Source organism: Pongo pygmaeus, chromosome 18, assembly GCF_028885625.2.
Source record: "Pongo pygmaeus isolate AG05252 chromosome 18, NHGRI_mPonPyg2-v2.0_pri, whole genome shotgun sequence".
In the NCBI taxonomy this organism is placed as follows: domain Eukaryota; kingdom Metazoa; phylum Chordata; class Mammalia; order Primates; family Hominidae; genus Pongo; species Pongo pygmaeus.
Genome location: NC_072391.2, coordinates 30,190,570 through 30,216,654, shown reverse-complemented (window position 1 = coordinate 30,216,654; position 26,085 = coordinate 30,190,570). Strand labels below are relative to the sequence as shown.

Below are 26,085 nucleotides of genomic sequence, written 5' to 3'. Positions count from 1 at the left end.
TGCTGACCTTGTAGAAATGAAGAAGTTATTAGCCAGGGGTGGTGGTATGCGCCAGTCCAGCTACTCGGGAGACTGAGACCAGAGAATCGCTTGAGCCTGGGAGGTGGAGGTTGCAGTCTAGGCAGATGAGCTGGTGGAGGGAAGGGGATGGGAAGAAGGTGGCGAGGTTGTGGCCATGAGGGCTGGAATTGTTTGAGAAACATTTTGAAGGTGAAACTAACAGGACGTGGTGAGTGCCTGCACTGGGATGTAAGGGTGACTGAAGAAGGAGGATCTGGAGATGAAGCCAGTGCATTTCGCTGGAGTGGTTGCTGCTCACTGAGGCAGCGCAAAGGCAGGCTTGTGAGGCAGGGATCATGTCTGCTTACTCACTGCGAGCCCCCACGATGAAGACAGTGCCTGGCCCCCTGTAGAGGCTCAGTGAATATTTGCTGAATGGGAATTGAATAAATAGGTCAGAAAGAGGAGCAGATTTGGGTGAGGAGGAGGCACAGGACAAATCTGAGTTTCAGGCATATTGGGTATGAAGATCTTCCATGACTATCCCCTGGTGATGTCTAGTCAACAGCTGGAAATTGGGGTCACAGAGAGCTGAGCAGGATTCAGTGAATAATTAGCCTATAGATGAAGCTGAGGCCATGAATATGGATGCTGCCTTTTGGGGGGATTTGGTACGAAGACTCACTGCCTCTTTCTCTTTTTGCTAGCCAGATTGTGCAAGTCATTGATGGCAGCCCCTCAGAAGGCAAGACTACATCATCCTTCCCCTCTTAGGATGGTCCAGGGCTTAGTGCCATATGTCAAGGGCTGGGATCTGATGGATGAGTTTCCATGGGGTCTTTTTATGATGCTGGGGGCACGGCTAGATTAACGATAAATGCCATGTACAAGCCATGGCTTTGAATGAGCCATATGTGAGTCATCTGTATTGTTTTGATAGCCATATGTTCTTCCACCCAAGGGCTGGAGTGCTGGTTAGCCTGGGAGGTAACCACACATATGTGGCGGCGGCAGCCCACAGACATTTGCTCCCTGTCTCTCCCCCAGAGTGTAAGAGGAAAGCTGTAAGACTCAGTGAACAGCTCTCAGTCACGAGTGCCTCCTGTCATCCGCTCCTTCTCTGGGAGCCATGGTAACCTGCCAGGGGCTGCAAAATCACATGGCAGCAGTGCCCAGGAGGGTGATACCCACAAGCAAAATGGGCCATGTATAAAATAAATTTTTGATACAGGATAGGTTTAAGAAATTAACTTTTGTCTTAACTACCATTAGAGAAAACCAGCACAAAAATGGTGATAAATGGCAACTGACCTTCAGTTTCATTGTCGGAGGGTCTGATGGGGGAGTGCAAAGGCTGTGGCCCCCTGGAGCCGGGCGGGCCCTGCTGAAGAGCAGCTGATCGAGGCTTCTGTTCACTGTTGCTGTGAGGAGCTACAGTCCTAGCCTTTCAAGAGAAGCCAGAATCTAGGTCTTTTTTTATGTGAAATCGCTCACTTTTCAATATTGGCAGTTAAATTACTTTCTTGAAGAAAAACATTGTATCAATTTTAAAAGCACTGCCTGCACTGGAGGCTGCTGTTGGTCACCCCTGCAGGGGAGATGTTCCTAGGATCATTTTGGTTTTCAGCCTTGCAAAAATAGGAGTGATGAGATGGAAATACCCATTATCATTCTGTTATAACTTCACAGACCACATTGAAATTTTTACAATTTTTTTTTTTTTTTTGAAACAGAGTCTCACTCTGTCACCCAGGCTGGAGTGCAGTAGTGCGGTCTCAACCCACTGCAACCTCCGCCTCCTGGTTCAAGCAGTTCTCACCCTCAACCTCCTGAGTAGCTAGGATTACAGGCACATGCCACCGCACCCAGCTAATGTTTGTATTTTTAGTAGAGATGGGGTTTCGCCATGTTGGCCAGGCTGGTCCAAACTCCTGGCCTTAAGTGATCTGCCCACCTCGGCCTCCCAAAGGGCTGGGATTACAGGTGTCAGCCACTGCACCCAGCCTGTAAAATTTTTTAACCTATTTTTTCCCCTTTTTTTTCCTTTCCTGCCCGTGGGGGACAGGAGTGTGTGTATCTATGTGTGTGTTTGTATTAGTAATACACTTACATGGTTAAAAGATCAAAACAACATGAAAAGGTATCAGATGAAGTCTTCAGTCCCCACTCCTCCACTCCTGCCTGCCTCATTCCCACGCCTGCGCACCCTTCCAGGATCTGGCGAAGTGAATCTCTTTCCCCCTCTCTAATCGAAAAGTAGAATCGTTTATATCCTGCTCTGGACCTTGTTTTGGTCCCTTAACAAGGTAGCTTGGCAGGCTTTCGTCATTAGTGTACCTCAAGATAATCAATTAATTCAGGTCCTGAACTTGTGTTCATTTACATGACTTTCTAGTCATTTCAGACATCTTGCTGTGTCTAATAGTAGCCTTTAAATTGTGTTTTGGCAGGGGCTGTGCGAAAGGACATTTAAGCGTCTGTACCAGTATATGCTGAACGCCGGGCTAGCCAAGGTGGTGTCTCTTCGCTTGCAAGAGATCCACCCTGAATGTGGACCTTGTAAGACAAAGAAAGGTAACGCAGAGTCTCAGCTTCTGTTCCCTTGGCTGGCTGGCTCTCACTTCTCTCTTCTAAGCTTCAGCCTCTCTCTCTGATCACATTCTGCCTTGCGGCATAATGATTTCACATATTTATTTAACTCTGCGCCTCAGAGCCTGGCTCAGCTCAGGACTGTCCATATAAAAAGTGCCTAGAAAATGTTTGCTGAACAAACTTCCAGCAAACATCTCTGTGGTGTCCTCCAAAATCATAGTTTTATCACATGCCCAAATAAACAAGTTCATCTTTTCCTCCTTATACTAAGCCACTCGTAGTCTCCTTCTTTTTCTTTTCTTTTCTTTTTTTTTTTTTTGAGGCAGAGTCTCGCTCTTGTCGCCCAGGCTGGAGTGCAGTAGTGCAATCTCTGCTCCCTACAACCTCTGCCTTTCGGGTTCAAGCAATTCTCCTGCCTCAACCTCAACCTCCCGAGTAGCTGAGACTACAGGTGCCCGCCACCACGCCTGGCTAATTTTTTGTATTTTTAGTACAGACAGGATTTCACCATGCTGGCCAGGCTGGTCTTGAACTCCTGACCTCGGGTGATCCACTCACCTTGGCCTCCCAAAGTCCTGGGATTACAAGCGTGAGCCACCATGCTCAGCCTCTTTTTTTTTTTTTTTTTTTTTTTGAGTCAGGGTCTTTCTCTGTTGCCCAGGCTGGGGTGCAGTGGCGTCATCTCAGCTCACTGAAATCTGCACTTCCTGGGCTCAAACGATCCTCCCACCTCAGCCTCACCACACCCGACCAATTTTTGTATTTTTTTGTAGAGAGAGAGTCTCGCTATGTTGCCCAGGCTGGTCTCAAACTCCTGGACTCAAGTGATCCACCTGCCTCAGCCCTGCAAAGTGCTGGAATTACAGGTGTGGGCCACCACTGCTAGCCACTCATCATTCTTTAGCCTGCCTTTGTGAAGTGCCTACTCTGTATTGCATCATCTTGTTATCTAGCCCTGTAAAGTTGGTGGCATTGTCACCATTTTATATGTAAGAAAATTAAAGTGAAGAGATGCTGAGTAACTTACAGAAGGTTAAACAATCAGTACTCAGCAGAGGTAGGATCTGAGCCTTCTAAGAAAGGTTAACTTAAGGAGCATACTGTGAAACTTTAAAAACCTTCCTTAGGCTGGGCACGGTGGCTCACGCCTGTAATCCCAGCACTTTGGGAGGCTCAGGTGGGCAGATCACCTGAGGTCAGGAGTTGGAGACCAGCCTGGCTAACATGGTGAAACCCCATTTCTACTAAAAATACAAAAAATTAGCCAGGCGTGGTGGCACGCGCCTGTAATCCCAGCTACTCAGGAGGCTGAGGCAGGAGAATCGCTTGAACCTGGGAGGCGGAGGTTGCAGTGAGCCGACATCATGCCATTACACTCCAGCCTTCATAATATTTTTTTCCTAGATAGGGTATTGCTCTGTTTCCCAGGCTGGAGTGCAGTGGCACAACCATGGCTCACTGCAGCCTTGATCTCCCAGGCTCAAGCTAATCCTCCTGCCTCAGCCTCATGAGTAGCTGAGGCTACAGGCACACCCTACCATGCTGGGCTAATTTCTTTTTATTTTCAGTAGAGACGAAGTCTTGCTATCATGCCCAGGCTGGTCTTGAACTCCTGGGCTCAAGTGGTCTCCTGCCTTGGACTCCCAAAGTACTGGGATTATAGGCGTGAGCCACCAAGTCCGGTTATTTTTATCTATTCTTGATTTTTGTCCCATCCTTTTTACTCCTCCTGATTAACCAGAATCATTTTAAAAGCTGCGGGTCGGAGTTCTCAGTAAAAGGTGATAGTTGGAATATATGCATTTATCTGCACTCCACCCAAACTTCACCATAGTGATGAAAAGAGATATAAGAGGAGTAAACTTTCAACTACAAAGAAAACAGGACGGGAAATGACAAAAGGGAGAGCTGGTGATGACATTTGGGTGCTCAAAGGCAGATAGGCAAATGGCGATTGACTGACCAGACTGGGAAAGCTAAGTGCCTGTGAAGGGTGATAGCCAAAAACTGACACCTCAGAACTTGAAATCAACTAAAACTTGGGGATACTGGGTGCCTTTGAAAGCATAAGTATGGATAGGGCTAGAAACAAGAGAATTGGTTAATGGTCTGTGTGAGAAGTTGCAACCCTGTAAGAGGCCCTTCCCCACAGAGACAGAAGTCTGGTGTTGTCTCTAGAGAGCATGCCAGAGGGTTTCTAGGCTCAAAGATATGAGACCAAGCTGGAGATTGGGCACTGTGCCAAAAATGAGGGCTCTGTGACAGTCTTGCTACATGAGAGTTTCCCAGCTGCTGCTCCCAGCTTGGCCGTCTCTTGTTTTAGTCTGTCGTTTGATGTGCATTCTCCAGTAGCTTCCAAAAGGGAACATGGGCTCCTAGAACCATTTGGCGCCTCCAACACTAACAGCCAGACTTATGGTTTCCTAGGCCAGAGGCTGGAGACTTCTTTTTCTGAAGAAACTGACCAGTCCATGAGAAAAATCCTCCAGATACTGAGATTTGGGGGTTTTCCCAACGAAATAGCCCCTGCAAGCTCCCTCTTCATGGAAGCCCACCTGATGGTAACTTCTCCCTTCCTCCTCCCCACTTCCAAAACACAGGGCTTTGGGCAGCATTTTAATGCCTCCCTGAATATTTCAGGAAAATTCATAAGAAAAACAAACAAACACAGGATACTGAAATAAAGTAGGGAGCAGAAGAAACTGAAAAATAAAGAATCCTTAGAGTTAGTGACATGCACATAAAAAACCAAGTAAATGGCAAAAAGTGCAGTTATTAATTCCAAGGAAACCCAAAAGGTGTACAAGAAAAGATTGCTTATAGCCTGTGTGCTTGACTTTGTGGGCATAGCAAGTTGCCTGTGGAGACTGACTTCATTCACGCTCCTCGGGAGAGTGTGTGCTGAATGAGGACAGACCCACAGCACCCCCAGGGTGGGGCTCAGTGCCCTGCAGAAGGTAGGCAGGTGTATTTATCAAGAGACTGTGAACTGCCCATCTAGGGAAGCTTGTCTCTTCCTTTATTTCCTAGCTTAGTTAATGGAAGCATTGGCCACCTGTCTGGCTTCCCTGTGTCTGAGAAAAGTCTTGTGGAGGAGATGGTAACACACAGATAATTACAATACCACAGGTATATAAACAAAGAAGGAGCAGCTGGGAGGTAAGGAAACCTTCCTAGAGCAAAATCTCATCTTTGAGTTCCTAGTGCTTAACACATTCTCAGTGCTGAGTAAATGTGTGATTGATTGAATGACTGGAACTCCTTGAGGAAAAGTGTGGTAGCATCAGCCTTTAAGTAGAGAGGAAAATAGAAAAGATTGTTGGGTCCTGTGGCAAGGAAGAAAAAAGGCTCATGGAACTGAGAGGTGTCCTGGGGACTTAACTGTTAGGTGATTCCTCACTATTTGACCTTTTCTTTTCTTTTCTTTCTTTTCTTTTTTTGACACAGAGTTTCTCTCTATTGCCCAGGCTGGAGTGCAATTGCATGATCTTGGCTCACTGCAGCCTCTGCCTCCCAGGTTCAAGTGATTCTCCTGCCTCAGCCTCCCAAGTAGCTGGGATTACAGGCGTGCACCACCACACCCAGCTAATTTTTGTATTTTTAGTAGAGGTGGGGTTTTACCATGTTGGCCAGGCTGGTCTTGAACCCCTGACCTCAGGTGATCTGCCCGCCTCAGCCTCCCAAAGTGCTGGGATTACAGGCGTGAGCCACTGCACTCAGCCCTCAGTATTTGATTTTGAAGTCTAATGGCCTGAATGCCTAAATACTCATGGCCTGTGGAGCTGTTAATCATTTTTATTTTCTGTCCTGTTGGAAGAAAGGTGTTAAGGAGAAGAGAAGTAATTTATATTTAAAGTAAAGAGAAACTAAGGAGGAACCTTAGTTCCTTAAAGAACGTTTTTTGCTAGACAGGCAACTGTAGAGAAAGGATTCTCCCTAGCCTAAGGTCCCTGGAAATTTAAACTAACCAAACTAACTTGAAACTAACACCTCACACCTGAATGGACTTGGGAGTAAGACAGCCCTGAGTTAGAATTCTTGTTCCATCACTGTCTGGTAAGGTGACCTTCAGCAAGTGATTTGACCTCTGTATACCTCAGTTTCCTCATCTGAATTATCTAGGGGGTAATAGTACCCACTTTCCAGGGTATTGTGAGACTTACAGATGACAGTAGACATAGAGCAGGGCCACAGGCTGATAACACACAGGCCCAATCTAGCTGTGTGTTTTGTTTGGCTCACAGTGTTTGTTTGTATTGAATTTGTTGCCGGCATTTAAAAATTAGAAAGTTTCACCTAAAAAGTCTGACTGTCAACTTCTCTGTAAAAATACAATTAGGAAACATTGAACTTTATTCCTTTATTAGCAGTTGGCTAGGCAGAGGGAGCTGCCCCATTTCGGAGGGGCTCACCTTCCCGTTTCACCACAGACACCCGCTTCCCATTGTGTAGCCTGCGGCCTGCTTCATGCTGGTATGTCATTTGCCTGACCCTTGAAAGTAAGTTCATGCATAGGACCCATTGCCCAGTGAGTGGTTTCCATCATCTTGAGGCCTGGGGCTGGGACAAGAGGACTTTCCAGAAGAAAGATTAGCATGACTTACAGCGCAGACAGTGGTGGTTTTGGCTCCTTGTGCTGCGTTAAGGCAGCAGGCACCAAGATGATGACGGTCAGGGTGTTCAGATTGTCACACGCATGCACAAGGAGCCATTCTGATGGCTGGAGGGATGATGTCTTTGCCCACACTGTCGCCCACCTCTCTGCTGCTGCGGCTGGAAACCTGGGCTCCTGGTGAGTCGTTCCCTCACTTCCATGGCACGCCATAGCCCAGTTACTTATCTGTGGGAGTTCTTTCCAGCTAGCTCATGAGCTCCTTCAGGGTGGTGACCACACGCTTTACATGCTTTACGTCCTTTTTAAAGGCTGTACGGTGTCTGCTTGGAACAGAATAGGCGCTAAGCAGATGCTGAGCAAATTTAATTTCATTTAACTAAGTGCCGCTTCAGTTACTTTCCATGCGCAGGAGGCAAGGGATGAAGGCAGTTTTCAGGGTTTTCTTGCCTTGAGCTTTGTCTTTCCAGTTTGCAAAATTAACATAAAACCTTCCCTCTAAGGCATTATGGAGGAGACAAAGCTCAAATAATAAATAAAGATGATGTATTATTTCATTTAAATTTACAGATATACCTGGATCTAGTATATGAATTATTTCTAAAACTCCTTAAACAACGAATTTGTATTTAGGCTTATTTCAAATGCATATTTCACTGCACAGAAGGCTTCAGTGATCTGTTTTCCAAAAAGCAAAAAAACTTCGGTAATGTAAACAGCCCCGCTGAACTGATCTGTTTTGCAAATTTGGATTGTTTTCTTCAAGTGTTTACCAGTCATCCTGTGTTTATTAAATTGTGCTGAGAAAAGAAAGAGAAGTAGAAGTTAACTCAGTAGTCTGTCGGAAAATGATCACAGTTGGAAACAACTCACAGAAATTGTGCTCCCTGGGGCTAATGACTGAGGCGGTCAACTGGCTGGGTTTTTCAGGTTGTCAGAAGTTCAGCATTGAAAGGGCTGTGGGGTGAAGTAGCTGTAAATGAGATCGACTCTTCTCAGAGCTGTTGCCCCTGTGACTCTTAAAAAAAAAAAGTTCAGTAAGATTTCAGGACATAAGATCGGTATACAGAAGTCCATTGTGTTTCTATAGACCCACCGTGCACAATCTGAAAATGAAATTAAGAAAACAATTTTGTTCACAATAATTCAGAAATATATTTAACAAAAGAAGTACAAAACATATATGCTGTTAAAACTACAAAATGTTGCTGAAAGTTAAGATTTATGTAAATGGAAAACATCCCAGGTTCCTGGATCCAAAGACTTCACAGTATTAAGAAGGTGATACTCCCCAGACGAATCTACTGATGCCACACAGTCCGTGTGAGAATCCCGACTGACTCCTCCACAGAAATTAACAGGCTGATGCTAAAATTCACAGGGAATGCAAAGGGACCCAGAGAGCTAAAACAATCCCGAAAAAGAAGAACAAAGTAGGAGAACTCACACTTCCTGCTTTTTAAACTTACTGCAGAGCAGTAGTAATGGAGACAGTGTGATACTGGCACAAGGGTAGACAGATAACTAAATAGAACTGAGAGTCCGGAAATAAACCACACATCTATGGTCAAATGATTCTCGGCAAAGGTGCCAAGACCATTCGATGGCGAAGGCATGGTCAGTCATGAAAGGCCATGACTGTATGGTTCCATTTATAGGAAAGTCCATAATGGGGGAATCTGGAAGTAGATTAGTGAGTGCTTAGGGGAGGGGTGCAGGGAGACAGGAGTGAGAAAGGGTTTGAGGTGATGAGAATGTTCTAGAATTGATTGGTGATGGATGCAGGGGCCTGTGAATGTAGTAAGAAACCATTGACTTGTACAGATAAATTGATGAATTGTGTGTTATGCAAATTATATCTCAATAAAGCTATTAAAATTTTAAAAAGTAAATAATATCCGAGAAACCTAGCAAGGTATAGCAAATTAAATTATGATAGTTAAAATGGCCAACAGGAACAGTTAAAAAGTTAAAGTAGGATTGTTGTATACAAGCTAAGGGAAAAGAAATGAACCATATGAAGAATGATTAAAATGCAACAAATAAATACAAAGGTTTAAAGAAGCTTTGAAACCAAAAAACTGGAATTAAAAAGAATCAAGATTAGAAAAACAAAAAGGATAAAAGGTGAACATGAACAGAAAAAGAGCAGAAAAAGATTTTCAGAAATTTTAAAAGCCTAGAAAATTGATTATACTGGAGGGAAAATGGTTAAAATAGTTAAAAAGTGATTAAAGAACACTAGCTTAAAAAATGAACAAGAGAAATAGAAGAAAGACATGTTAATATGGCAGAAGCTCTGTTGAAAGCCAGAACTTTAAAGAGGGGTAAGAGCCCCAGGGGTGTGAATTTGTGGGCTGAGTAACTTCTGCTGAGTCCTAGGCAGCTCTCTGGAGGGGGGACCCAGACACCTGGGGAGCGCCCTTTGCCAGGAACTGGCCTCTTCCCCTCTCTGATCTCCCCCAGGAAGGACCAGCCACTCAGTCCTGCAGACAGCAGGAGCCTTTGGCCTCCCTCAGCAGGGAAATGTGTTGTGTTTCTCAGAAGAGCACACTGGGGACAGGTGGGAGGAGCGTGAGGCCTGGGGAAGAGAAGCAGGCTGGAACAGGATGGGTGACTGGTCATGCACTGAGGGAGAGGCCCTAAGATTTTCTCGCAAGACCTCTCTAAAGTGTAGCTAGCTGATGCCTTTGCAGGCTGAGAAGGGAATGCTCCCTGCGCTAGGAAGAGTCGAAGGCAAGTGCCAGAACTTGTGAGCATGGGAAATGACCACACAGGGTGAGTGCCTGGCAGTGGAGGTATCCATGGGGCCAGTGCAGGGACTGGATGTTTCTGTGAGGGATGTGGCCTCCTTAAATAGCGCCTGGCTCAGAACCCTCAAGAGAGGTTCGCTGCTGCTGTTAGCACTGCACAGTTGACACCAGCCCTTCCCATCTATTGATCACGCTTTAAGAGCATTGGGGAGGCTGGGCGCTGTGGCTTAGGCCTGTAATCCCAACACTTTGGCAGGCCCAGGTGGGCGGATCACTTGAGGTCAGGATTTCAAGATCAGCCTGGCCAACATGGTGAAACCCCATCTCTCCTAAAAATACAAAAATTAGTTGGGCATGATGGCAGGTGCCTGTAATCCCAGCTACTTGGGAGGCTGAGGCAGGAGAATCGCTTGAACCTGGGAGGTGGAGGTTGCAGTGAGCTGAGATCGCACCTCTGTTCTCCAGCCTGGGTGACAGAGCAAAACTCCATCTCAACAACAACAAAAAAAGCATTGGGGACTGCAAGTCAGCTACTAACTCAGCCCAAGGGTTTAGGGAGGTGATTGACTCTGAAGCTGTACACCAAGAGTGTTTATACGATTTTCTAAACCCTTGTAAACCCCCATGTGTACTATTGTCAGTACGCTTGTTTCCTTGTACAATTAGTGAGAAAAACCTAAGACCCTGTGGGCTTGTCTAGAGGCACTAAAAAGAGGAAAGAAGTAGGTGAGATGCCATATTGTTATCCCATTTTGTGGTCAGTCTTGGAGTGGGGGGAAGTGGAAAAAACATCGAGATGACATTCCAGGCAAGGCTGGCTGGGCATGGTGGCTCATGCCTGTAACCCCAGCACTTTGGGAGGCTGAGGCAGGTGGATCATTTGAGGTCAGGAGTTGGAGACCAGCTTGGCCAACATGGTGAAACCCCATCTCTACTAAAAATACAAAAATTAGCCGAGTGTATTAGCGCACGCCTGTAATCCCAGCTACTCAGGAAGCTGAGGCAGAAGAATCGCTTGAACCCAGGACGTGAAGGTTGCAATGAGCCGATCACGCCACTGCACTCCAGTCTGGGCGACAGAGTGAGACTCCATGTCAACAAAACCAAACCAAACCAAACACAAGGTCTCACTGTGTCTCACCCAGGCCAGAGTGCAATGCTGTGATCATGGCTCATTGCAGCCTTAGCCTCGTAGGCTGAGCAATCCTCCCACCTTAGCCTCCCAAGTAGTGGGACTACAGGGGTGTGCCACCACACCAGCTAATTTTTTTTAAAAATTGTTTTTTTGTAGAGACGGGATCTCGCTTGTTGTCCATGCCAGTCTCGAACTCTTGGGCTCAAGTGATCCTCCTGTCTTGTCCTCCCAAAGTGCTGGGATTATGGGCGTGAGTCACTATGTCCAGCCTTGTTTCTTTCATTCTAGTCCTTCTAACCATGCAATCCTGTCAGTACTATTTTCTTTCTTTCTTTCTCTCTCTTTCCTTTCTTTCCTTCTGTCTCTCTCTCTTTTTTCTTTGCTTTTCTCTTTTCTCTTCCCCTCTTTCTTTATTTCACTGATGAGAAAACAGACACACAAGTCCCTTGCCCAAGGTCACAGAGCTGGGCAGTGCTGGTGCAGGGATTTGAATAGAGTATCGGTTACTTACTCTGCTGCCTCCCATGTGAGACTGGGCTGAACTCAGGAGGAAGTGGAAGTCAGGTAGGTGAGTGCTTGGGGCCTGAGCCTGGCTGGGACACTGGCTAAAGGTAAAACCAGCCTAGGACAGCTCCCAGGGGCCTGAGGGTCTGCAGATCTGGACTCCCTTCCAGGCCTCCCTCCCTCCAAGCCAGCTTCCATGTCCACTGCAGAAATAGCTTCCACTCAGTCCCAAACATCATGCCTACAAAATAAACAAGAAAATATGCTATGGTTGGCATAGAAACCTTCCACAGCTACCTTTCTCCGTATCCTCACCTTCATTCCTGCCCTCTCCCCTCCCCTTCCCCAGTAGGCCCCTTCTTTTCCACCTCAGTGCCTTTGCTCATACCCTTCCTTTTGCCTGGAAAACCTGTCTTCTTCTGCTTTATCAGACAATTCTTAGTATCCTTTACTGTCCCACCCGAATGCCACCTCCTCTCTCTGCTGTCCCCTGCCTAGCCCCATCCTGTCTCTTTCTCATTTCCAAGCTCTGTGCATTCTTAAAGCAGGGTCCTGAGGGTGTTGTAGCACATTTCCCAGCATGGCTGGCTGGCCCTGCTAGTCTGTTAGTAGTCAGCCAACCAGAGAGCATGCGCTGAGTGCCTAATTTGCCTCAAGTGTTACGCTAGGGCCCTTGAATGCATTCATTAATTTAGTCCTTACTACCAGCTTATTCTAAGCATGCTGTTAGAATTACCCTCATTTTACCCATGAAGAACTTGAGGCTCAGAGAGGTAAGGAGCTTCCCCATGGCTGAGCCCAGAATTCAAACCCAGGCATGTGAAGCCTGAGCACGTTGTCCTTCCTGTGCCGCCCGCCGGCCTCTCTCACACACACAACCTTTTGTAGGGGCAGGAAACCTGTCTCTATCATCCGTATGTGTTCTGGGCCCAGCACAGAAGAAATGCTTGTGGAATCAAATCAAGTTAAAGGCCCCAAGCACTCTCTGATATTTTCAGCCCAGGTGACTGGGTATGACACTTGATCCTCCAAAGCTGTGCATTTCCAAGGTTGTAGTAACGATCAGAGTTGTAAAAGCAGTAGCAAACATTTACAGAGCACTACCTTCATGCCAGGCGCTGTCCTAAGGGCTCTATGAGGAAGATACTATTATTGTCCCTATTTTATAGCTGAGGAAACAGGCCTAGAGGCCATATTACATAGCCAAGTTATGCAACCAGCAAAGGCTGCCAGAGGCAGGCCAACACCAGACAGACTGACTCCAGAGCCCATAATATAACCTGTACCACCATTGCCCTGGGGTGTGTGCTGCAGCACCCCCACCTCCGTCATTCAGTGTTCCCTGAATTCTATGCTTTCAGCCTCTGGCCAGGCGTGTGTGTGTGTGTGTGTGTGTGTGTGTGTCTTGGGCAGGGGTGGTGGGGAGGTAACACTGAATTTACGTGACATCTGCCTGACTTACCAGTAGGACTTTCCCATTGCTTGTGACCCTTAAAGAGGAAAGCTGCTGTGGGGTTCATTTGTTCCCATCTTGCTTTTCTTTCCTGGGTTGATCACAGTTGAGAGCGCCATTTTGCCAGGAGGCCAGATGGATTTTTCACTGGGAATGGGAGAAACACAGACTGTTGGTTCCGCCTCACAGCTACTCTGGTTTTTCCTTTACTATGAATCGTGCTTCTGATGGAAATTTGAAATTCTAGCCTAGCCAGGTGGCCTAGTGTGGAAGGCATCGGTTAGATCACATGACCACTCTGAGTGTCAATTTTCTTTTTCTTAAAATGGCAATAATAACTTGCAGAAGCCACGTGATGAGTAAGTAAAATCGCTTCCAAAAACACCGAACACAATGGCTGGCTCATACTAGGTACTCCTTAAGGAGTCACTCCTCTTTTTCTCTTCTGGGACTTCAGAATGTCTGAATGAAGTCCATCTTGGATCCTGGACACAAAAGATCTATGTGATTCCTTTGTGTTGGACTGGTAATATTTGCATGCCATGTCTTTAAAATGCCTGAAACTCCTCGTGCCTATGAGCGGGTGCTGGTTGTATCTCACCTGCCTTTTGTTCCTGGGAAGAAAGACCTGTGTCCAGGGACCAGGGGTTGCCATTAGCAAGTCCCCAGTTCCTCCCAGGGGAATTGCTGGTCACTGAGGTGGCAGCTTAAATGGGGCAGTAGGCCTCACTCACCCTGGATGACGTGCGCTTATTCGGGTCTTGCTCTGCCCCTGTGGCTTTTGGCTTTAGCTGACTTGTAGTCTGGAACAGGCACCTTCAAAAAGGCAAATAGGAGCCAGAGGGATTTAATAATAAAAACTGAAATTCTAAGCCTGGTAAAACTCTAGAACTGTGGGAAAGGCACACAGGGCTGGTGGAACTCCTTCCAGATGGTCCCTTGGAATCACAAGGCACACACTACACTGTTCCGTCGTTTACCTGCCTAATCTCTTATCGTTCTCCCCACAAGGCAAAACACTGTCACTAGCCCTAGTTTTCAGGCAAGACACTTGAGGCTGAGGGAGGTCAGCCACCTTGTCCAGGCCCACCCAACACAGCAGCAGGGCTCACAGCCAGCTCTGTGGCAGAAAGTCTGGCTTCCCCACCACAGTGCTGGGCTGCCTCTCCAGCACAAGGTTTTTCAAAGGAAAGATGTGCACCAGGCTTAGCTCGGTGACCCATGACTATAACCCACTACTTTGGGAGGCCAGGGTAAGAATGTCACTTGAGGCCAGAAGTTCTAGACCAGCCTAGGTGACATAGCAAGATCCCATCTCTACAACAAATAAAAAAAATATCCGAGCGTGGTGGTGTATGTCTGTAGTCCCAGCTACTTGGAGGTGAGGTGGGAGGACCGTGTGAGCCCTGGAGTTTGAGGCTGCAGTGATTGTGTTGCTATACTCCAGCCTGGGTGACAAAGCAAGACTTTCCCTCAAAAGAAAAAAAAATATATATATATATATGTGACGGCATGGGGAAAGGAAAATGTGTCTGTGATTGGCATGTTGTGAAAGAGCAGAGCCAGACACAGCTTGGGTAAATAAAACAGGGCTTACTTGCCGGGCAGATACAGAAGAGAGTCAGCGCAGTTGGGATTCACAGCAGAGAAATCAGCTATGCCCTGTGGGGCAGGCAGAGCCGCAGATCCCATGGCCAAAATATCCGGAGAGTCACTCCAGGCCTGGAAGCACAGCCGCCTCACGCTGGGCCCGGCCTCAGATGTGGCCCACCCACAGCACCCACTCCGGGTCATGGGTGCCTTGTGGATTCTGGGGCTGATGATGCCTATTGTGGTTGCACAGAACAGCTCATAGTCCTCCGGCATCGCCCTCAGCCTCCATGGCCAACAGCTGAGCCTCATGCTCAGAACCAGAGCAGGGGAGCGCCTTCGCACAAGTCTCTAGGAGTCAAGCCATCATGACCAGAGGGCAGCTTCGGGGCTTATCCCACAATAAGGGGGGGCCCGCCACCTTTAATGCCACTGATGTTTGTCATGCCTCTGCCCTGTGCTAGGTGCTGGTGCTACTATTCAGAATAACTCCCCTACTGGCCAAATGTATCCACTGCAGGCTGGCAGCCTGGGCTGACTGACATCCTAGCTCTGCCACTCCATAGCGCCATCACTTTGAACAAGTACCTTAGCTTCCGCATCTGTGAAATGGAGCTTACAGGGGCCTGCCTACCTTGGGGTTGTGGGATTTTATGGGTTAATTCATGTACCGCCCTTGGCATGGTGCCTGGCTCCCAGCAAGTGCTGGGTGGTCATGTTGAGGGATTGCTCCATGCCAGCCTCTGTACAGATGTTGTCTCAGCCATGCTAACATTAACCCCGTGAGACAGAGAACACTGTCATCCCGTTTTGCAGGTCAGAAAACAAAGAGTCATACTCAGTAATTTCCCCAAAGTCACAGACATGGGGAGCTATGGAACTTGAGATGGAAATACTTCTCTGCCTGGCTCTGGAGCCCAAGTTCATCCCTACCTTCCCTCTGAACGTTTATTCAGGAGGTAGTTGTGCCATTTGTTGGAGGCTGTGATGGGATGGATGTCAGTTGCTCCACTAGTAGAGAGGTGAGGACAGTGAACCAACTTGGTGGGGAGAAGAAGGTTTTTTTTGGTTTTTTTGGTTGTGTTTTGTTTGAAACAGGGTCTCACTCTTGCCCAGGCTGGAGTGCAGTGGTGTGATCATAGCTCGCTACAACCTCAAACTCCTGGGCTCAAGCAATCCTCCTGCTTCAGCTTTCCTAGTAGCTGGGACTACAGATGCACACCTCCAAAGCCTATAGCTGATTTTTTGTATTTGTTATGGAAATGAAGTCTTGCTCTGTTGCCCAGGTTGGTCTCAAACTCCTGACCTCAAATGATCTGCCCACCTCGGCCTCCCAAAGTGCTGGGATTACAGGCATGAGCCACTGCTCCCAGCCAAGATCAGAAGCTTTGAAGACTATGAGGCTTTTTCTCTTTTTTGCCCACTGAGGTCATGAGTTTACTAGTACCGTTTCTTGCCTTCCACCTGTGTTTATTTTGAGGGCTGTCCTGTGTATCTTTTCCGAGCCAATCAGCCTCTTTAAAAGGAGAAGAAATAGCGCTGGGCCACTGGCTGAGGGTGCCTCAGGTCTGACTCCCCCAAGTGCTGTGTTGTGCTGCTGCTCAGGCAGAAGCCAGTGTCCCTGGTGCCGCGCCACTCATCTATTCTCAGTCACGGGGACGTTTTGAATCAGGGGCGTCTAAACCAAAGGTTTAGAGCCTGGGCTCCAGAGCCAGACTGCGTGGTAAATGCCACCTTCTCACTGGCAAAGGGGCATTTGTTTGTGTGAATTACTTAGCTCCTTAGTGTTCTCTTGTGTGACTGGAATGATCACCCTTACCTCCTCAGGCCATGGTGAGGGTCAGTTCATAGGGCACACAGGGAGCCTAGGACAGCATCCAGGATGTAGTAATGGATAAATGGTCATAAATGTAGTAATGGATAAATGTAGTAATGGATAAATGGATAAATGTTATTAGGAGCAATAGGTTGCTCGTGTGAGCAGCATGGTGGGGTGGGGGTTGGGAGGGGCTTGTCTAGAGGACAGTCTAGGGGGGAATGGCATGGTGGTCTTGTCTTCCTGTGTGCTGAGTGTGTTGATCACCAGCTGCTAGAGGTGCTGCTTGTAGAAAGGGAGCCTGGCAGGCGACCCCGTCCCAGTGCCCGAGCCTTCAGATAGTTCTCGCTCATGTCCACAGTCCCGAGAGTCCCCTTGTCCCCATACTTCCCCTCCTGATTGCTTAAGCCTCCCATTCTGAAAGAGAGGGATTGCAGGAGAGGGCAGGGCAGGGGCCTGGAGCACAGGGCAGAGCCAAGAGGGACGGCAGGAGCCGCGGCGGGGAGCCAGCAGAAGCCGAGGCTTCAGGCCTGCGCCGGGGCCTTAGATTGCCTCTAATGAAAAGCCGTGCCCTGGGGGACTTTCTGTTGCTGTGAGGAGTGGAGGGGTCAGCACAGGGTTGGTGCCTGGGGACCACTTCTGCTGGCCACTTGCCCTAGGCCGGCCCCCACTAGAGTGTCTCCTGAGGTCTGTTGAGTTCCAGGCATCTCCTGAGTTCCAGGCCCTGAGATGCTTATTTGTGAACTTCACCTGCAAGCCACATGCTCTGCCCCCAGAAGAACTTCTTGCTCGAGTGGAGGTGGTTGGGCCTGACTTTCCTCGGACCTCAGTCTTCTGTGCTGTTGGGGATGGCATTTCACACTTCACGGGCAGGGTCCTGTAATAGAGGGCTGGGCTCCAGGGCCGGCGTCAGTGCCCACTCCTTGCCGTAGCACCCAGGATTCTGTGCATCGATGTGCTGATGAAAGCTGGTGGAGAAGCTGTCCCTGTTATTCTTATGACTACTGTAACAAATTACCACGAACCTAGTGACTTCAAACCACACAGATTTATTCCTATCTGAAATGGCTTTCGCTGGGGTAAAATCAAGATGTTTGCGGGGCAGTGTTCCTTCTGGAGGCTTTAGAAAAGAATTCATTCCCTGGCCTTTTTTAGTTTCTAGGAGGCACCTGCATTCCCTGGGTTGTGGTCCCTTCCTCTGTCTTCAGATCTAACAGTGTAGCATCTTCCAGTCTCTCACTCTGATCCTACTGCCTCTCTTTCAACGACTTTTTGTTGTTGTTGTTTAGTGTTTTGTTTTGAGACAGGGTCTCACTCTGTCACCTAAGCTGGAGTGCAGTGCTGCGAGCTTGGCTCACTGCACCCTCAACCTCCCAGGCTCAAGCAATCCTCTCACTTCAGCCTCCTGAGTAGCTAGGACTACAGGCACATGTTACCACACCTGGCTGATTTTTAAAATTTTTTGTAGAGTTGGGTCTTGCTGTGTTGCCAAGGCTGGTGTCGAACTCCTGGGCTCAAGCGATCCTCCCTGCTTTGGCCTCCCAAAGTGCTGAGATTACAGATGTGAGCCACCATCCCCAGCCTGAGGACTCTGTGATACTACATTGAGCCCACCCAGATAATTGAGGATAATCTTACCTCAAAATTCTTAACTTCACCCTGGCAACAGTGACCCTCAAAAATCCACAGTGCCTTAATTTAATCACTTCTGCAAAGTTCCTTTGGCCATGGAAGGCAACATGTTCACAGGTTCTGGGGATGAAGACGTGAACATCTTTACAGGGTGGTTGTCCCACTCCAGGTTGTTGCGTATCACAGGATATCTTGGTGTTCATGTTGGAGACCTATGACCGTGACTGAGTCATTTTTCCCGTCACTTACAAACTGTCAGGAGCTTGGACAAGTTATTCAACCCCTCTGTTCCCTAGCGTCTTCATCCAAGGGTTGTTGGGACCAAATGAGTTAGCTCATGTCAAGTATCAAGAAGTCCCCATTTTTCCTTGTACCTTTTCTAGTTCTTACCTACAGATACATATATCTTTCTCTCGTTATAGCCGTAGGCACAAGTTTGTTATTTTTTTTCCCATGTTTTACTTTTGTAGATTGCAATATAGATGCATCACACAGTGTAATGATTTGAATGCACACACTAGTCCACAGAAAGTGAGGTGGCTGGTAGGTATGCCACCCCTCCACCCCCGTTGCTGGTTTTTTTGTAGTATGCATAAGATCGCTCTGATGCGATAAAGAGTGCTGTAGTAGATCTATTAGTACTGATAGGCTTTGCCTCTTTTTGAGTTGTTTTCTTGGAATAAATGTTTACACTTGGAATCATTGTAAAATCCCCTTGAAATGCTCTAGAAGGGTTATACAGCTCGTTTACACTGCTGCCACACCTTATTGGCAGTGAGTATTAGCTTAAAAGGAAAAAGATGTTTTTCATCCTTTTGGCAAATACTGCTTGTGTGCCTCCTGAGTGTGGGCCATGTCCCGGGTGCTGGGAAGGGAACAGGAAGAGACAGGCACGTCTCCTGTTGTCATGGAGCTGGTCTCCAGCAGGAGAAGGTGACTATTGATTTAACAGGACTAATAGCACCTCGTTATTCCTTCCATTTGCATTGCTTTCTTCACTCATTCTTCTAAAAACAAAAAGCAGCTTTATGGAATACATTTTCAGGTCTTGTGGCCCAAGATGAGCCATTTTTAAAAGTCCAGACATGGTGATGTGTGTGACCTTTGTGGGGATCTCTGTCTCTGCTGACACGTGCTATGATATTTCGGAACCCCTCATCTCCCCTACGCAGCGCTGCTTTCACTCATTGCTGGAAAACCCGTGCTTGTGTTGCCAGGGACCGACGTCATGGTTCGGTGCCTCAAGCTGCTGAAGGAATTTAAACGGAATGACCATGACGATGACGAGGACGAGGAGGTCATCTCCAAGACAGTGCCTCCAGTGGACATTGTGTTCGAGCGGGATATGCTCACACAGACCTACGACCTCAGTAAGTCTTGTTCCCATGCCAGCTTGGATGTGGGTCCTGAGAATTTGAGTCAAGAAGCTTTTTGCCCACATGTCGAGAGAGAGCTCTGCTATAGAGAATGTAATACAATGGGAAGTGCCTTGGTTCTCCAGAAGGGTTTAGGCTTCGAGGTCAGATTGGAGTTTGAATCCTTGCTCTGCCACTTAGCCATATGCCTTTAATGAGGTCTCTGAGTCCCATTTCCTCATCTGTAAAAGCAGGCATCTTAGAGTTCTCCGGAGACACAGAATCAGTAGGAAAAATAAACATAGATATATGAGAGGGAGCTTATTAAGGTAATTGGCTCATGCAATTATGAATGCTGAGAAGTCGCACTAGCTCGTCTGTGAGCTGGAGGCCCAGGGAAGCGTCAGAACTAGGGAAGTCATGGGGGCAGGTCCCAGTTACCTAAGGCTGGAGAGCCTGGAGTTCTGATGGCCAAGAGCAGCAGAAGAGGGGGCTGCAGCTCCAGAAGAGAGAGAGGGCAAGTTCGCCTTCCTCTGGCTTCTTGTTCTGTCTGGGCCCCTGGCTGATTGGATGGTGCCTGCCTGCATGGAGGGCAGATCTGTCCCACTTAGTCCACTGAGCTACACACCAGTCTCCTTCAGAAACACCATCACAGACACACCCAGAGATAAAACCTGACCAGTGATCTGGGTATCCCTTAATCCAGTCCCATTGACACCTAAGGTTAACCATCACATGGTGAGAGCATCCACACTAGCACATTATGAGGATAAATGACATCAAATTAAAAGGGCTGCTATAGGGCCTGGTGCATAGAAAGCACTGAGAAGAAGAAAGCTATTACTATTATTATTCAGAGGTTCAAGAGCTACCTGTTATTTTCTAAGATTGGTCTGGAGTTACCACAGGCCCGGAATCTATGATGAATGGGCAAAGAAAACATTCTCTCCCATTCCTAACCCTTCCCCCAGGTCCCCCAACTTCTGTGTAGGATATCAGTGACCTAGTGTCATAGGTGGTGTGGCCTCAGGTCTCTGCAGGGAGGAAGACAGAGCAGAAGGTGAAGTGGCTGCAGGGGATCTGATTGAGCTGTTGAGTCGGTTCAACCTTTCTGGAGGGCTGTTTGGTAGCTCCCTTCACGTCCCTCAGAATGGGTTCCACACAACACAGCTGGGGAAATGCTGCCCTTAACCCTTTCTTTTTTCTTTTTTTTTTTTGAGATGGAGTTTGACTCTGTCATCCAGGCTGGAGTGCAGTGGCGCCATCTCAGTTCACTGCAGCCTCCGCCTCCCAAGTTCAAGTGATTCTCCTGCCTCAGCCTCCCAAGTAGCTGGGATCACAGGCATGTACCACTGTGCCCGGCTAATCTTGTGTTTCTTTTTTTTTGAGATGAAGTCTCACTCTGGCTCCCAGGCTCGAGTGCAGTGGTGTAATCTCGGCTCACTGCAAGCTCCACCTGCCGAGTTCACGCCATTCTCCTGCCTCAGCCTCCCGAGTACTTGGGACTACAGGTGCCCATCACCATGCCCCACTAATTTTTTTGTATTTTTAGTAGAGACGAGGTTTCACCATGTTAGCCAGGATGGTCTCGATCTCTTGACCTTGTAATCCACCTGCCTCGGCCTCCCAAAGTGCTGGGATTACAGACGTGAGCCACAGCGTCCGGCCTAATTTTCTATTTCTTTAGTAGAGACAAGGTTTCATCATGCTGGTCAGGCAGGTCTCGAACTCCTAACCTCAGGTGATCCACCCGCCTCGGCCTCCCAAAGTGCTGGGATTACAGGCTTGAGCCACTGCACCTGGCTAGCCCTTTCATCTCTACTTTTTAGCATGTTGCTAGATCAGTATAGGAACACATCCTAGTCGTCTCTCTTCATTCTGCTGCTTATTTTTATACGTGTACAACATAGCAAACCTCCTTTATTCAGACTGATTTTACTAGGCAGCCTCAAGCCTATCGCATCAGGAAATAAAGAGGAAGATACTTCTTTTTTTTTTTTTTTGAGACGGAGTCTCACTCTGTCGCCCAGGCTGGAGTGCAGTGGCATGATCTCAGCTCACTACAAGCTTCGCCTCCCAGGTTCACGCCATTCTCCTGCCTCAGCCTCCTGAGTAGCTGGGACTACAGGCGCCTGCCACCACGCCCGGCTAATTTTTTTGTGTTTTTAGTAGAGACGGGGTTTCACCGTGTTAGCCAGGATGGTCTCGGATCTCCTGACCTCGTGATCTGCCCGCCTTGGCCTCCCAAAGTGCTGGGATTACAGGAGTAAGCCACTGCACCCGGCCAAGAGGAAGATACTTCTGAAAAGTCAAAGAGCTTTGCAACCAAGTCTGCCTTGCAGCTCGTGTGCTTTACTGCTGGGACTCCCTGCCCACCTCCCAGTTCCTAAGCCGGCTCCTTCCTGGAGTTCTTAGTTCCAGCTTAATAGGATGCATTTAAAGGGCCTCTGAGCGGCAGATATACTCACAATCCTGACATACACCAGCTTGTGACAGCCCAGGAGTAGACAAGCTACACACAGCAACAGTGGGGGCCAGTGGTCTGTGAGTCATTTACTCCAGGGCTGAGGAATACCATCTCCTTTCAAAGTCCTTGCTTGCACGACTCTTACAAAACACTGCAGTAGTCAGTGTCCGCAATGCCTCTGTGTCTATCAAGAAATACTGGGAAATGAAGAATACACATTAAGAAAAGTTCTGAATTAAAAATTATTTTGATGCTTCTTAAAGAGGTCAATTTCATTTATCTGAAACAGTTCATTCATGCGAAAGGGCTAATTTCCTGCCATTGGGTAAAACCTACTGGGTTCCTGCATTTTAGTATTTCAGCTGTTGATCACCTGACATTTAGTATTTTAACATGGGGCCGTGAGATAGTAAGCATTCAAACATTAGCTGTTAGTATTACTAGCCTAGTATAGTATATTACTCAGAGGGTTGGGAGGGAAGCACGCTTGGGAGGATAAGGGAGAGAAATGGCGTATGTTTTGTTCTGTCTGTTAATTTCACAGCATTGAAATGTCTGCTGAAAAAGTGGGCTGGAAACTGACTTGTGCAGTACAGCTCCTTTGCAGCGGTTTGGGTTCATGTGTATTGTTTCTCACAGTTGAGCGCAGAGGCACGAAAGGAATTTCCCAAGCTGAAATCCGAGTGGCTATGAATGTGGGAAAACTAGAAGCAAGAATGCTGTGCCGACTTCTTCAAAGATTCAAAGTTGTCAAGGTAACATCATGAGCCTTCCCCCAACACTCGTCTTTGGAGGTGCGTGCAGTGTATTTGCGAACGAGCATCTCAGTCAGAAGACTCGATGGCCTGACATCTGTGTCAAGGAGTCAAATGGCCTCCCCGGGGCTGAGTGCAGCCCATAGCCGTGTTATGTCTTGCCTTCACTGTAGTTCCTGTTTGTCTTCACTTTTTAAGAATTGAATGACTTGTCAGCTTTGAAAAGTCAGAAAGTAGCCGGGCATGGTGGCCCACACCTGTAATGCCAACACTTTGGGAGGCCGAGGCAGGTGGATCACCTGACATCAGAAGTTCGAGACCAGCCTGGCCAACATGGTGAAACCCTATCTCTACTAAAAGTACAAAAAATTAGCCAGGCGTGGTGGTGCATGCCTGTAATCCCAGCTACTCAGGAGGCTGAGGCAGGACAATTGCTTGAACCCAGGAGGAAGAGGTTGCAGTGAGCCGAGATGGTGCCATTGCGCTCCAACCTGGGCAACAAGAGTGAAACTCCATCTCAAAAAGAAAAAAAAGTCAGAAGGTGATGTGGCCACCCCGGGAGCCTACTCCCATGTGGGGACAGTCAACTGGGGCTGGCCACTTTCTGTCCACCTGCTTCAGACAAAGCAGTGCTCTCCAGGGTTCCACCATCCCCACTTGGCCCTCCTTCTTATGCGTGTTACTTGCCTGGCACCTGGGGACATCGAATTGGCCAGCTATGCCTGTCTGGCACTCTTTTGTAATTCAGACCTGTGGTCTCAGCCCCTGACATGCCACTCTCGTCTTGCTCACCATCTGGTCATCTGGCTGGAAGGCAGTATTATAGTTGGGTGAATGACTGCAGCACACTTAGCCCCATCCCTGGCATGTGGTGGTACCTAGATGTTACTCTTTTCCTATCAAAGGCCCTGGGAAGAGCCCCTTGCCCTGTTCTAGAAGTTAAAATGGGTGTGGATCACTGATGCCCAGTCCACAGATCCTCATGGCAGTGGCTAAGTGGAGCTCACATTCCACAGTCTAACTTTTCAGTCTGCATCACAAATGCTTGCTGCTTACTGTCTGTTTTGTGTGGGCCACGTCCTGTCCCAGGCACTGGGGCTATATGGAAGGTTAAGTCAGGGCCCTGTCCCTGAGAAGCTCATAGCCTCATAGAGCAGACACACATTCAGGGTTGTACTTCAGAGAAGGATCTCTGTAGAAGGAAGACCTGGGGGATTACAGAGAAGAAGAGCCTGGAGGCAGCATCAGTGGTGCCCAACCGAGGGCCCAGGCAGTAAGACAGGAGAAACAGAAGAAAGCCAATAAGGAAATAGACGCCACAGACCACCTGAACCCCTGTGGGTATGATGCCCTCTTTGCATTGGGATAAACACATCTTATTCCCTCTAGGGATTCATGGAAGACGAAGGTCGGCAGCGAACCACCAAGTACATTTCCTGCGTGTTTGCAGAGGAGAGCGACCTAAGCCGGCAGTATCAAAGAGAGAAGGCCCGCAGCGAGCTCTTGACCACCGTGAGCCTAGCGTCTATGCAGGAGGAGTCGCTTCTGCCTGAAGGCGAGGACACCTTCCTCTCTGAGTCGGACAGTGAGGAGGAGAGGAGCAGCAGCAAGCGGAGAGGCAGAGGGTCCCAGAAGGACACAAGAGCCTCTGCGAACCTCCGGCCCAAGACCCAGCCTCATCACTCCACCCCAACCAAGGGTAGGGAGCGCGTGGGGTGGGCAGGGGCTGCGTGCACTGCACTGCTGGGCACCTGCAAGAAACACCCCTTCAGTTCAGCAGACACCTGCGGTTGCCCTTGGTGCCGTCCTAATGAGAGGCCTGACACTGTCATTTGTACCACATCATCATGGGTTTGGCTGCTTGCAAATCATTTCTTCGTGGCACATGTTTTGTTTGCTTGTTTTTACTATTAAAGGATGGAATTTCATAAGCTTCCTCTGCCCCCTCCCCTCCAACAGTCTAAGACTCCTGCAAGTTTTTAGTTTAGTTATAGAAAACTTTTTTTAAATGCCTAGACAGTGGTGCTGTTGACACGTTTGCAAATCTAGTACCCAGCTCTGAGCCCCCTGGGGACATTGTTAAATGTCCAGCTTAGGGAGGGACTCTTAGTGGCATTTTGTAGGTAGAGGCCAGGATGCTGTTTAACATCCTACAATACACAGGACAGCCCCTGACAGCAGAGAATTACCCAGCCCAGACATCAGCACTGGCCAGGTGGAGAAACCCTGCTGCAGATGAGAGGCCAAAAGGAGGGGCCCAAGCTGCTGCTGGTCCACTTCCCTCACCTTTCAACTGACTCTCAGCAGAATCCTTTGGCCTGTGTGGGTCTGGTCTGACTGCCAAGCATGAATGCCTTCCTGGTCTCCCCCTTGAATTGTTCTATCTCTTCCTTCCACCACAGGTGGGTGGAAAGTTGTAAACCTACACCCATTGAAAAAGCAGCCACCCTCCTTCCCAGGAGCTGCTGAAGAGAGAGCCTGCCAGAGCCTTGCCAGCAGGGACAACCTCTTAGATACCAGCAACGTCTCAGAACCCAACGTGTCCTTTGTGTCCCACTGTGCGGACAGCAACAGTGGTGACATAGCTGTGATCGAGGAGGTCCGGGTGGAAAACCCAAAGGTCAGTGCATGCAGAGGGAGGGAGTTGTCTCCGAGAAGGAGCCTGTGGCCTCATCGTTTCTGTGCTTAGGAATCACATGATCACAGTGGAATCATCCACAGCGAGAGTGCTGCGTGCCGAGGCCCGGCTGTGCTTCCCAGGCAGTAGCGCTGTGCTTATTTACACACCGCCCTCAAGCAGCCTGGGCCCTACGCAGAGATTGTCTGCATGGTTATCCACCCAGTGGCTTATTCATTTCCAACAGCTTATTCTTTTCAGTTAGATTTATTTTAGAGGGAAACCTGTATGCCTAATTTAGATCAATGGTTCTTACCCAGTTTTACCCCTTTTCTGTTCATTGGATGCCACAACTGTCTATGGAGTCAGGATTGGCATTTACCCATAGGAGACATTTGGCAATATCTGGAGACAGTTCTCAGTGCCACACTTAGGGAGGGGCTGCTACTGGCATCCAATAGGGAGAGGTTAGAATGCTGTTAAACATCCTACAATACACAGGACAGTGCTTCACAGCAGAGAATTTCCTGGCCCAAATGTCAGCACTGGCAAGGTGGAGAAACTCTGCTTTAGATAAATGGCCAATATCATTTGTCATAAAAAAGAAAGTAATCATAGAATAGATACAATAAAGTCAAAACTGTATTAGTACATTCCAGCCAGTTACTGTTATATATCAAGGAGTTAAAGACACAGTGAAGTCAAACCAGTACTTTCATCAATATAATTGGAAGGATTAAAAGACAGTTGATAAGGGATGTCTTTCCCATTATGTGATTCGGTTCACCTAATGCCATGTCAACA

The 26,085-nt window shown here is 48.0% G+C and overlaps 1 protein-coding gene across 1 annotated transcript in view; it reads left to right on the top strand.

Annotated features, from left to right (window-relative positions):
• GTF3C1 (general transcription factor IIIC subunit 1) overlaps nucleotides 1-26,085 on the top strand; it is an 89,888-nt gene that overhangs the window by 18,836 nt on the left and 44,967 nt on the right. Inside the window, exons 6-10 of the mRNA XM_054452716.2 lie at nucleotides 2,451-2,574; nucleotides 19,305-19,457; nucleotides 22,549-22,664; nucleotides 24,054-24,363; nucleotides 25,067-25,284. Coding sequence (XP_054308691.1) covers nucleotides 2,451-2,574; nucleotides 19,305-19,457; nucleotides 22,549-22,664; nucleotides 24,054-24,363; nucleotides 25,067-25,284 — 921 coding nt within the window. The remainder of the gene's footprint in view (nucleotides 1-2,450; nucleotides 2,575-19,304; nucleotides 19,458-22,548; nucleotides 22,665-24,053; nucleotides 24,364-25,066; nucleotides 25,285-26,085) is intronic.